General features: G+C 33.7%; 1 protein-coding gene across 3 annotated transcripts in view; it reads right to left on the bottom strand.

Moving 5' to 3' along the window:
• The window catches only part of ADAM2 (ADAM metallopeptidase domain 2), a 142,243-nt gene that overhangs the window by 11,710 nt on the left and 117,433 nt on the right, over positions 1 to 13,100 (bottom strand). For all 3 annotated transcript variants that reach the window (XR_015250074.1, XM_086703643.1, XM_025921406.2), the window contains one exon: positions 9,036 to 9,219. Coding sequence is in view for 2 of the 3 variants with exons in the window: in XM_086703643.1 (XP_086559769.1) it covers positions 9,036 to 9,219 (184 nt within the window). In the remaining variant the exon portion in view is untranslated. The remainder of the gene's footprint in view (positions 1 to 9,035; positions 9,220 to 13,100) is intronic.

Consider the following 13,100-nt stretch of genomic DNA (forward strand, 5'->3'; position numbering starts at 1 on the left):
TAGAAATGCACAAATAAAAAGGCCAAATGTGATGTGACAGTAAACTGTAATGGCAGGATTGTGCAGGGTCTTACATTATTTTTTTATTTTTTTAAATTTTTTTTTTCAAACGTTTTTTATTTATTTTTGGGACAGAGAGAGACAGAGCATGAACGGGGGAGGGGCAGAGAGAGAGGGAGACACAGAATCGGAAACAGGCTCCAGGCTCTGAGCCATCAGCCCAGATCCGACTCGGGGCTCGAACTCACGGACCGCGAGATCGTGACCTGGCTGAAGTCGGACGCTTAACTGACTGCGCCACCCAGGCGCCCCTTACATTATTTTTTTAAAGTTTATTTATTTATTTTGAGAGAGAGAGAGAGAGAGAGAAAGCACAAGTGGGGCAGGGGCAGAGAGAGAGGAGAGAGCAGGAATCCCAAGCAGGTTCTGCATTGCCAGTGTGGAGTCCGCTGTGGAGCTCCATTTCATGAACTGTGAGATCATGACCTGAGCCAAAGTCAGATGCTCAAATGACACAGTCACCCAGGAGCCCGTGGGGCCTTACATTCTTAAGCAGAAAGATGGCCTATAACCTGCAAGCAATTGGTTGTTTTTAGAGATTTCATGGAAGATGGAGAGCTGATAAAAATACGTTTTAGAAAAAGGATGGAAAAGGCAATAGAAAATGTTGAGAGACAAATTAGGACACCTTACGGTAGTCCAGAAAATGATAACCATAGAGTGAAATTGAGTGGTAATGGTGTAATGAAAACTCATGGTTCTATTTGAGATATCATTAAAAAGTTTAATACACTTAATTTTAATGATAAATTGATTTTATTGGAGGATGAAAAGAAAGATGGGTCAATGACACCAAGGTTTCTGGTTTATATAACACTTAGTAGTAGTATGATTGATTGAGGTAGGGAAAGCTACGCAGAAAGCTCAAAAGTTTAGCAGTTATTTTTTGAGACTTCTTTCAACTTCTTTCAACTATGCTTAATATTTTTAAAATATTTAAACATTTATTGACCTTATGAAAAATCTCTGAGTGACATGGCAAACCAAAGAACATGTAACTGGAAATATTATTTTTATAAAAATGTTTTCTAAATATTGTCAGTATTTCTTTGGGAGTCTCTTCTTAAAAATATATAATAATAATAATAATATACTAATTTTTAAAACCAGACAATGAATCTTCCCAAAAAAGGTTTTGCTAAACATGGTGAGTATGAAATAACACATTATTAAAGGTGTCTGATAATTTTGGCAACCCATACCTCCGTTTAAGAAAGAAATATACTTATTATAAATTGATGACCAGGCTATTCTGAGGGGTTGGGGTAAGAGAATAAAAGTTCTAGCTGTGGATACAGACTAGTGTTGCTATTGTTAGAAATATATCTGTTTTGTTACAATGATGCTTTATCACCTAACTAGCACTTGGGCAGAGAAGTTAAATAAATAATTTGCAGAGCTGTTGTCAAGAAGAAGATAAACATAACTCTCATAAGCATTAAATAAATTCTTTCAACTAGAGAAGAAAAAAGTTGAGAAGCCATTGTTGGTATTATGAGTATTCTATTTGTGCAATGAAAAAAAGTTTTTTGGCTTTAACATGCTTACTTCAGTTGTACCATGCAGAAAGGCTAGGAAAAAACACCATCCAAAGTGGGGAGCTAGCTACAAAATCACAGAAGTTTTTTACCACCATATTATAATATAATATAATATAATATAATATAAAGAAAACAATGGTTCCTCACCAAACACTTTGAAACAGATTTTTTGAAAATTTGGTTTGTGGTAAGAAAACTGATGCAGTTTCCTATTCTTGTCACTATGTTAGAGTAGGATTCTGTAGAAACCTTCTTGTACAGAGGACTTAAAATATTGAATAAATTATGTGCACATATTCCTTGAAAAGAACACATGACTGTACCAGAGATAAAGTGAAAATAATTTTAAGTTCACAAAAGTTAAAATGAGACAATATGATTCCACAAAAGTAACCAGAAGCTGAAGCCAGTATTCCTCTACAGGCCATCAGTGACCAAGCAAATAGACTTTAAGTGATCATGTTTACCCTGTACAAGTGACAGAATTATAAGCAGGTTTTACTAAATACTGAAAAAATAATCTGGATAGAGGCATCAACAGAATGGTGCATTAGAAAGTCCAAAGTTCTTGTTCTATCTTGGAGATATTTTTAAAATAATAAGAAGGAAATCTGGCTAAAATAACCAATAAGAACTCTAGAAATAGTCAATGGTCTATGGCAACCAAGAAAATGCCCAATCAAGAAACAGCCAAATTTAAAATTGTAGAAAAATTTGTGGTAATTTTTTTAGAGTTTACTGATTTATTTTGAGAGCGGGAGAGAGAGAATCCCAAGCAGAGGTGTGCTGTCAGCATAGAGAGCCCAATGCGGGGCTCAATCTCACAAACCATGAGATCATGACCTAAGCCAAAATCAAGAGTTGGATGTATAACCAGTTGAGCCACCTAGGTGCTCCAAACTTTGTGGAATTTTTAAAATCAAATTTGCCCCCACTCCTTCCCCAGCATGGCATAGTCTTGGTATGGAGGAGGAAACTGCTGAGTTCACAATGATTTCCTTTGAACTGAAGGGAGCAGAGGAAACCATATTTTCAATTTCGTATTTTTCTTGGGAGCTACCTGAAGGACTGGTCTCTGTTTAACCTAACTTGAATCTTAGATAAGGGGAAGCAATGGACACTGCTCAGGAATGCTGTAAGGAGACTTAAGTTTTGCAAGCACCTGGGGCAAAAAATAATGGGTAAAGACATACAATAGATCATGTGAAGCCCAAAGGAGAGGATGGCATGAGAATTTTTTGAAAAGTAAGACATCTGATAATATCCATGTATGTGGGAAATCAAAAAAGCTACAGGGAAGCCCAGGAAAGATGCATCATCACAAAAGTTCTGAGAAGACCACAAGCTTTCTTTCTCCTCAGGCTGATTCCAAGGCTTAGAGCACACCCAACTTCCCAAGCACAGAGTCAGTCTGCAAACACTGGGAGAAATGTCTGTTTTCTCAAATGTCCAATTTTCAACAACAACAACAACAACAACAAACAACAATCAAAAGGTAGAAAAAGAAACAGGAGAACATGGTCCATTCAAAGAAAAAAGATTAAGTGACATAATGTTATTTTTAAATAACTATACTAAATATGAAAAAGTTAAATAAAAGAAAATTTAAATAAAAACATAGTTTAAGAAAGAAAGAAAATCAGAAAAATTATATATGAACAAAATGAGAATATCAACAGAGATAGCAATTATAAATAGCAACCAAAAAATTATGATGCAAACATGTAATAACTAAATTTAAAAATTTATTATTTAGACTCAAAAACAAATTTTGGTTGGCAGAGGAAAGAATCAGTGATTTAAAGATAAGACATTTTAAACTTTGGAGTCTTAGATGAAGAAAGAAAAAAACAAAGAAAATGAACAAAGATAAAGAGTTATGAAATACCATCAAGCAGATCAAAATACATATTATGGGACTCCCTGAAGTAGATGAGAAAAAAGGAGACAGGGAAATTAGCTGAAAAACTGATGTCTGAAATGCCCCATGTTTGAAGAATAACATGGATCTACAAATCCTATGAGACAAATGAATACCAACTAAGGCAAAGGCAAAGAGATTCACACCAAAACACATTATAATCAAACAAAATGCCAAAGGAAAAAAATAGAATTTTAAAAACAGCAATTGGAATATGAATTACCATGTACAAATTATCCTTAACAAAATTATAGCAGATTCCTCATTAAAAACTTTTAAAACCAAAATGCAATGGGCTCATATATTGGAAATGCTAGAAGGAAAATAAAAAGTCTTGACAACTTAGAATTCTATATCCAACAAAACTGAGCTGAATTTGATAGGGGAAATTAGTACATTCTCATATTAAAAAGAAATAAAATTTGAGGCAATTTATTACCATAAGACCTAGCCTACAAAAAAATACTAAAAGGAGTCCTACAAGATAAATAAAAACTTGCTAGTCTGTAACTAGAATTTACACACAGAAATAAAGATCTCTGGTAACAATAAATAAAAGACGAAAGTATACAAATTAGTAGTATTGTAGTTTTCATTTATAACTACATTTTGAAATTTCTGAGATTAAAAAGACAAATACATAAAATTAAATAATTATAAGTCTGTGTTAATGGGTACACAGTATATAAAATGTAATTTTTGACATCAAAAAAAGTGTGGAGGGCAAAGATGTACAAGAGTAGATGTTTGTGTATACTTGAAGTTAACTTGGTATTAGCTCAAATTAGATTGTTATAACTTTAGGATGCTATATGCAATCCCATAGTAACCACAAATATAATAATCTATAGAATATATACAAAAGGTATAGAGAAGAGAATAAAAAATGTGTTACTACAAAACATGAACTAAAGAAAAATGAAGGTAGTGATGGGGAAATGATGTACAAAAAAAAATTATAAGAAATATAAAAATAATAAAATGTCAAAAGTAAGTCCTTATCTATCAGTTACATTAATGTTAATGGATTAAATTCTTCAATCAAATACCATGGGGTGGCAGAATGGATAACATTGCTCAACTATATGTTTAAAGGGACTCTTTCTGCAAGACATTCACCTGATATCCAATGTCACAAACATGTAGAAATTGAAAGGATGGAAAAATATATTCCATGAAAGTAACAACAAAAGGGAATGAGAATGGCTATAATAATATCAGACAAAATAGATTTTAAATCAACTATCATTGCAAGAAAAAAAGTACACTCTAGATTAATAAGTAATCAAAATTCACCAAGAAACATACAAATGATAAACAGGTATGTATCAAACATCAGAACTCCCACATAATGGCACAAACAGAATTGCTGAGAGAAATAGATAGCTCTACAATAATAGCCTTCAATATTCCACTTTTGAAAAGAAGGGGACAGAAGATCAATAAAGAGAGGATGTGAAAACACTGTATAACAATTGGACCTAATAGACATGTATAGAACACTGCTTAACAATAGCAAAATACACATTTGTCTCAACTGCACATGGGCATTGTATACATTAGGACATATATAGTCACAAGACAAGTCTTAATAAATTTGGAAAGATTGAAATTATGCAAAGTATCTTTTTTGATTACAGTAAAGTGAAACTATACAGTAAAATCAGAAGCAACACTGAAAAATTTACAAACATGTGAAATTATCACATATGAAATAAAAAAAACTAGTCAACAAAAATACACAATGGATATTAGAAAATATTCTGAAACAAAAGAAAACAAAAACACAATACACGAGACATGAAATGCAGGAAAACACTGCTGACAGTAATTTTTAACTGTAAGCCAACACGTTAAAAAGGAAGAATGATTTTATTTTTAAATTTTTTAAAAATGTTTATTCACTTATTTTGAGACAGAGTGAGAGTGAGAAAGAGTGTGTGTGAGCAGGGGAGGAGCAGAGAGAGAGATAACCCCAAGCAGGCTCTGTGCTATGAGCACAGAAACCAATGTGGGGCTCAATCCCATGAACTATGCTATCTGAGCCGATATCAAGAGTTGGAAGCTCAACTGACTGACCCATCCAAGTGCCCCTAGAAAAGGAAGAAGAATTTTAAATAAAAAACTTAAACTTTCACCATAAACAAACAAACACACAAACAAGCAAACAAGCCAAGAGGTGGCAGAAGGAAGGGAATAACAAAGATTAGAATTTAAATAAAAGAGAAAACAGAAAACCAAATTAGAGAATAAAAATTAAAGACCAAAAAAATTGAAAAATCTTTTACCTAGAATTACTAAAATAAATAATATTCAAATAAGTAAATTAGAAATAAAGGTGAGCACCTTGCTATCGATTTTACAGAAATAACAAGCTTTATACGGTGAAAAACTGAGCACCAACATTTGGATAAGCTAATAAAATGAACAAATTTTTAGGAACACCCCATCTACCAACATTACATCAAAGAGAAATAGAAAATCTGACTAGACCTATAACTCATAAAGATATTAAATCAGTAATCAAAATCCTTGAAACAAAGAAAATTCCTGGACCAGATAGCTTCATTGGTGAATTTTACTAAATATTTACAGAATTTCACCAAATATTTAAATCAGTCTTTCTCAAATTCTTCCAACAAATGTAACAGGAAGGCACACTTCCAGATCCATTCTATAAGGCCAGAATTACCCTAATATAAAAACCAAGGACACGATAATAAAGGAAAACTACAAACAAATATTGATTGTAAATATTAATGCAATGTTCTCAACAAAACATGAGTAAACAGAATTCAACAACATATTAAAAATTTGCATATCATAACCACGTAGGATTAATTTATGGAATGTGGGAATGATTCGACATACAAAAATCAATGTAATACACTACATTAAAGGAATAAAGGGGGGAAATAATCACACAACCAGCTCAATTGAAGTAGAAAAACCATACGACAAAATTGAACACCTTTTAATGACAAAAAAGAATCTAACAAATTAGGAGTAGAGGGAAACTACCTCAATATAGTAAGCACTATCTATTAAAAACACACAGCTACACTCCCAGGGAAGATGGCAGAGTAGGAGAATCCTAAGCTCACCTCATCCCATGGATACAACTAGACAACACCCGTATCAGTGTACACAACCCCCCAAAAATAACCTGTAGACTGGCAGAACAGACTCTCCATAGCTAAATGTAGAAAAAAGACCACCTCAGAGAAAGTATGAAGGGATAGTCCAGAGCTCAACAGAATTACAGGACTGTCCACAGGAGGTAGAGATACCTCAGGTGTGGAGAAAACAGAGAAAGAACCCCTCACACCAGAATACTCAGGCATGAGGAACTCACATGAGAAAGACAAATCCTTATAACATCTGGCTTTGAAAACCAGAAGGACATAATTTCACAGGTTCTTACAATCTGTGAGGCTTAATGCCTGGAACTTTAAAAATCACTGGGCTTGGCTCTGGGAGAGCCAGGAAAGGTGATTGGAAACTTGAGCCCTTAAAGAGACAGCACAACAAACAGCCCCGTGGAGATGGAGCACAGAAGCAGCAGTGTATATGGGGTATATGAGAGGGAGATTTGTTTACTAATCTCTGAGTCTGAGCCGGAAGAGAGGGATCTTTGGGAGACTTTTCCAGGAACAAAGGAGCTGGAGGGCACTATTTCTCTTCTCTGCCCCATACACTAGACACACAGACACCTGTGTGAAACAGCACAGCAACAACATTCCATCTAGTTTGCTAGTAGGCCACCCTGCCCCTGCATTCTCCTGCAGACATAGCCTGTCCACCACAGCAGGCCCACACAAACCTTGCTAACCCTTCCCCTGAGTTCTACAAATATTTGCCTCCAATATGCCTTTGGCCATGCTCATCCAAAGTAGTGCCACAAGCAGTGTGCAAGCTGCCCCAATAGTGGCCAGCCCCACTCTAACATGACTCTTGCCCTGGGAAGAGTGCCAAATAATCACACGTACCAGTGCCACTGCAGCCTCAGCAGTGGACTAGAGACGGGCATCTGGTCTGACTATAGGCCCTGCCCACCAACCTTCTCAGGAGACAACACAAGGAAAGTGCCCTACAGTTTGGTGTTACCACATCTCTAGGAAACTCCTGATCTGATGCAACGCAAGCCCAGAGTAGCCCCAGATGGCCCATATGATTTCACTCATATGTGGAATTTAAGAAACAAAAGAGATGAACATAAGGGAAGGGAAGCAAAAAGAGAACAAACAGGGTTGATGGAAGGGAAGAGGGTGAGGGGGAAGTAGGTGGGGGAATGAGCTAAATGGTGATGGGCATTTAGGGGGACACTTGTGATGATGAGCACTGCATATACAAGTGATGAATCACTAAATCCTACACTTGAAACCAATATGACACTATATGTTAACTATATGACACTATATGTTAACTATAGTTTTCAGTGTACGAGCCTTTTACTTCCTTTATTAAGTTAATTCCTAAGTATTTTATTCTTATTGATGTTATAAGTGGAGCTGATAACATAATTCCCTTTTCAGAATGTTCACCTTTACTATGTAGAGATTCCACTCACTGATTTTTATATCCTGATAGTGTATCCTACAACTTTGCTGAATTTATTAGTTCTAATATAGTGTGTGTATCTCTGTATCTCTGTGTAATGTTTATGGCTTTCTACATATAAGATCATGTTATATGTTAACCAATATGACACTATATGTTAACTTGAATTTAGATAAGATATTGGAAGAAAAAAATTCAAGTATCACATATATATAAAATATAGTTAGTATACTAAGTATTTCACAATTGTTTGTATGGGTATATAAATAGTTGTTGGAAGGTCCATGAACATGGAAAGTAGTCACATCTTATATATATGCATTTGAATGATTTTGCTTTTATCTCATTTTTATTATTTTCATCACTAAAACGAGTGTATATTATTTTAACAGTTCTTTTCAAGTAATTCTATTAAAAGATAATTCATGGCATGAATTACATCTCTATGTACCATGAGACAATTTAATAAAATCTAGTGAAGGGCGCCTGGGTGGCTCAGTCAGTTGAGCGACCAACTTCGGCTCAGGTCATGATCTCGCGGTCTGTGAGTTTGAGCCCCGCGTCAGGCTCTGTGCTGACAGCTCGGAGCCTGGAGCCCGTTTTAGATTCTGTGTCTCCCTCTCTCTGACCCTCCCCCGTTCATGCTCTGTCTCTCTGTCTCAAAAATAAATAAACGTTAAAAAAAATTTTTTTTTTAAATCTAGTGAAAAAACAGTACGATTCTCCGTTCAGTGAAGATACGTTAATATCAATGAAAAAAGTACTAAATAGCCAATAAAATGTTTATAGAAAAATAATCTGCATGAATGTAGATTTAAAATGTTTTTTTTTATTTTTAAAGTTTTTATTTTTGAAATCAAATGCACACTTCAATTATGAGAAAAATATTAAACATGCATTTGAAAATAGAGTATAAAATATTAAGAATTTATTTGGGGAAAAAGACTACATACCTTATTATTACCACAAACAGTTCCTTCTTTTACCCACATCTTTTTGCTAATTATAAAATCATGTGGAAAATCCAATGCAACGCAGATGTGTCCATTTATGTTGGCATAAATAGCAGTGGCATTTGGAATATTAATTATTTCTTCTTTTTTATATTCACATATTAATTTTCCACACTGCAGATCCCTATAATTTACCCATAAATGAAATCATTAGCCTTCAATAAAAAGAAATATTAGAATATCATTTATAAATCAAAAAGATTTAGGTAAAGCATTGAAGTCTTGCAAAAAGATTCATGCAATTAATTGTAAAACAAGAAAATATAAAAGCCTTACCTGCATTGTAAATAATAACTGAACATTTTAATAATTTTGAACCATTTCCAAGTTAGCCTGATCACTTTTTTTAAAGTAATTCTTTCACTCTTTTTTGATTCTTAAAGATAAGCAATTCCAAGCTTATTCCATTTTTGAAAATTGGTGAAGTTCATCTAAACACCAGTCTCTTTGGATTTTCTTTTTAATTTTTTAAACATAATTCCTACTCTCAGGATGATAGGTCCCAACTGACAAAACATTGAATCCCACATCCAAGAAGCATTATATACAATAAATATTAAAATAAAACTACTAAGATACATCATAAAGATAATGCTGTAAACCACAAAAAAAGTGATAAAGGTAATCAGAATATTAAAAAGCATGAAAAGCAAAAGCATAATCATACAATTTAACACTGACTTTCCAACAGAAACAATGGAAACCAGAAGATTATTGAATGACAAATTCCAAAAAAGAAACAAACCATCTACTGTCTTCCTATTTTATGTGCAGAGAAAATACCTTTCAAAATGAAATATGGTATTTTCAGACAATAATTGAGAACATTTATCATCAGCAGTCTTGGACTAAAGAAAATGTACACCAAGTTCTTCACATTAAAGGGAATTGATCTTAGATGGAAGCTTTCAAAACTACAAAATGCAGATAGCTTTATCAGATGAGGAAGTCCCTTTTTATTCCTAGTTATGTGAGAGTATTTATCATGGATCAGTGCTAGATTTTGTGATAAGTTAGACACAGAATAAAGAAAATTGTACAGATAAATGTACATGAGGGGGCTATGAGAAAGAGAATATATAGTTAAATCATCTATTCCCCAAACAAGCATAAACTGGGCAAAGTTGTCAAAACAACCATTTCAGGGCTATAAAACTTACCAAAACAAACAAAAAAGTGAGAAGTATTTATGAAAAGCTGCCATAAAATCAAGAGTGGTGGGAACTGTGGTCTTCTTTACTGAATCTGCTCCTATGCCCTCTCAGATCAGTTGATGCTGTTATTTTACCAGAGTCAGAGCTGGCCATGAAAACTATTAAATTAAATGTCAGCAAAATGGTTCTAGATATGGTGAAGAGGACAAAAAACTTCACCCATTAACACTTTGAATAAAGTAGCAAATTTGGTAGGGAAAGAATGTAAAACCAGCAGCATTATGAGTCTGAGATTGAAATCCCAGTTGGGGTTAGTGACAGATAAGAGAAAAATCAAAGACACAATCCTGGAAGTAATAGCTCCATTAAGGGTAGTTATGATAAACTATCCTTATGTCACAACCCTAGCTGACAGAGAGGCTACATGCATGTGCTAGAGAGATCTGAGAATGATTGATAAGAAGTAACAGCAGTGGAAACTAAATTTACCTTGAATCTAAACGTGCTCCCTAATTACAAAGAAAAGCCTAAGGCCACATGACTCTAGTGATAAATTCTATAAAATACATGAAAAATATTACTAATTCTACACAAACATTTACAGAAAGTGAGAAAAATAAAACATTTTCTAACTTATTTTATGGGCAAGTAGTATTCTGACATCAAAGCAAAGAAAAGACACCACAATATGATAAATATGGACACAAAAATTCTTAACAGAATATTAGCAAACCAAATCTAGAATTACACAAAATGATTATACACCATGACTAAGTGGGATTTACCCAGGAATGTATCATTGGGTTAATACCTAAGAGCCAAGTCACAGAATAAAGGGGAAGGGAACACATAATTATTTCAAAAGGCACAGAGATAGCATTTAATAAAATCCAGCACTGATCCATGATAAACATATCTAGTCAAAGTGGGAATAGAAAGGAACTTCCTCAAACAGATAACAGCTGTATGAATAACCAACTAGTAACATCATGGTTAAAGTCCAAAGATTGAATGCTACCACTCTTTAATCAGGAACAAAACAAACACTTCTGCTTTCACCACTATTATGGCAATGGAGCACAGATTTTTCAGATACTATACCAAAACCATAATCTGTAAAAAAATAAATGAATAAATTGGGCTTCATCGAAATTAAAGTCTTCTGCTCTTTGAAAGATGCCATTAAGGAAAGAAAAGGGATAGATTTAGAGAAAATATTTACATTTCATACATCTGATAAAGATTATATTCTGAATATGTAAACTATTTTTTCAATTTAATAATAACAAACCACAATTTGAAAATAGGCTCTAGATTTGCCAAGACAATTTACCAAAGAAGGTATGAAAAAGGCTAATAATCACATGAAAGACTGATCATTTCATTAATTAGTACATAAATTCAAAGTGAAACCAGAATGGTTTTACCTTTTTAGAATGACCAAAAGAAAATAGACAAACAAACAAACAAAACCCTATAAGCATATAAAAAGTTATTACAATACCAAATGTTGGTGAGGTTTTACACTGTTGATGGAAATGTAAAATGATACACTCACTCCACAAAATACTTGGAAACCTTCTTACGATATTAAACATATATGGAGGAATAGTAAACTTGAATAGACTTATAACCTGCAAAGAAATGGAATCAGTAATCAAAACCCTCCCAAAAAAACAAAAGTTCAAGGCCAAATGGTTTCATAAGCAAATTCTAAAAAAAGCATTTAAAGAAGACTTAATGTCTACTCTTCTCAAACTATTCCAGAAAATAGAAAAGGAAGGAAAACTTCCAAATTCATTCTATGAGGTCAGGATTACCCTGATATCAAAATCAGAAAAAGACACCACTAAACAGAAAATCATAGGCCAATATCCTTGGTCAAAATTGATGCAAAATTCTCAATAAAATACAAACAAACTGAATCCAACAATACATTTTTTAAAAATCAACATTAACAAGTGGGATTTATTCCTGTGTTGCAAAGGTGGCTCAATATTTGCAAATTGACCAAAATGAAACACTACATTAATAAAAGAAAGGATAAGAAGCATCTGATCATTTCAATATATGCAGAAAAAGGATCTGTACAACATCCATTCATGATAAAAACCCTCAACAAAGTAAGGTTAGAGGGAAAATACCTCAATATAATCAAGGCCATTTGTGAAAAACCCAGTTAATATCTTCCCAATGGGGAAAACCTGAGAGCTTTTTTTCCTCTATGGAACAACACAGGGATGTCCACTCACACCATTGTTATTTAACATAGTACTGGAAGTCTTAGCCACAACAATCAGACAACAAAAAGAAATAAAAGGCATCCAAACTGAAAAGGAAGAAGCCAAACTTTCACTATTTGCAGATGACACGATACTCTACATGAAAAACCCAAAAGACTCCATCAAACCTCTGCTAGAACTGATACACAAATTCAGTAAAGTAGCAGGATACAAAACCAATGTACAGAAATCTGTTGCATTTCTACACACCAATAATAAAGCAGCAGAAAGGAAATTAAGGAATCAATCCTATTTACAATTGCACCAAAAACCATAAGATACCTAGGAATAAACCTAACCAAAGAGGGAAATAATCTATATAATACTTATGAAAGAAATTGAAAAGGACACAAAGAAATGGAAAAAAATAATATTTTTTAGAAGAACAAATATTATTAAAATGTCTATACTACCCAAAGCAATCAACATATTTAATACAATCCCTAGCAAAGTATCAACAGCATTTTTCACAGAGCTAGAACAAACAATCCTAAAATTTGTATGGACCACAAAAGATGCCGAATAGCCAGAGAAACCTCAAAAAAGAAAAGAAAAGCTGGAGGCATCCA

Source organism: Puma concolor, chromosome B1 (genome assembly GCF_028749965.1).
Source record: "Puma concolor isolate L17-30 chromosome B1, mPumCon1.1.hap2, whole genome shotgun sequence".
NCBI lineage: Eukaryota > Metazoa > Chordata > Mammalia > Carnivora > Felidae > Puma > Puma concolor.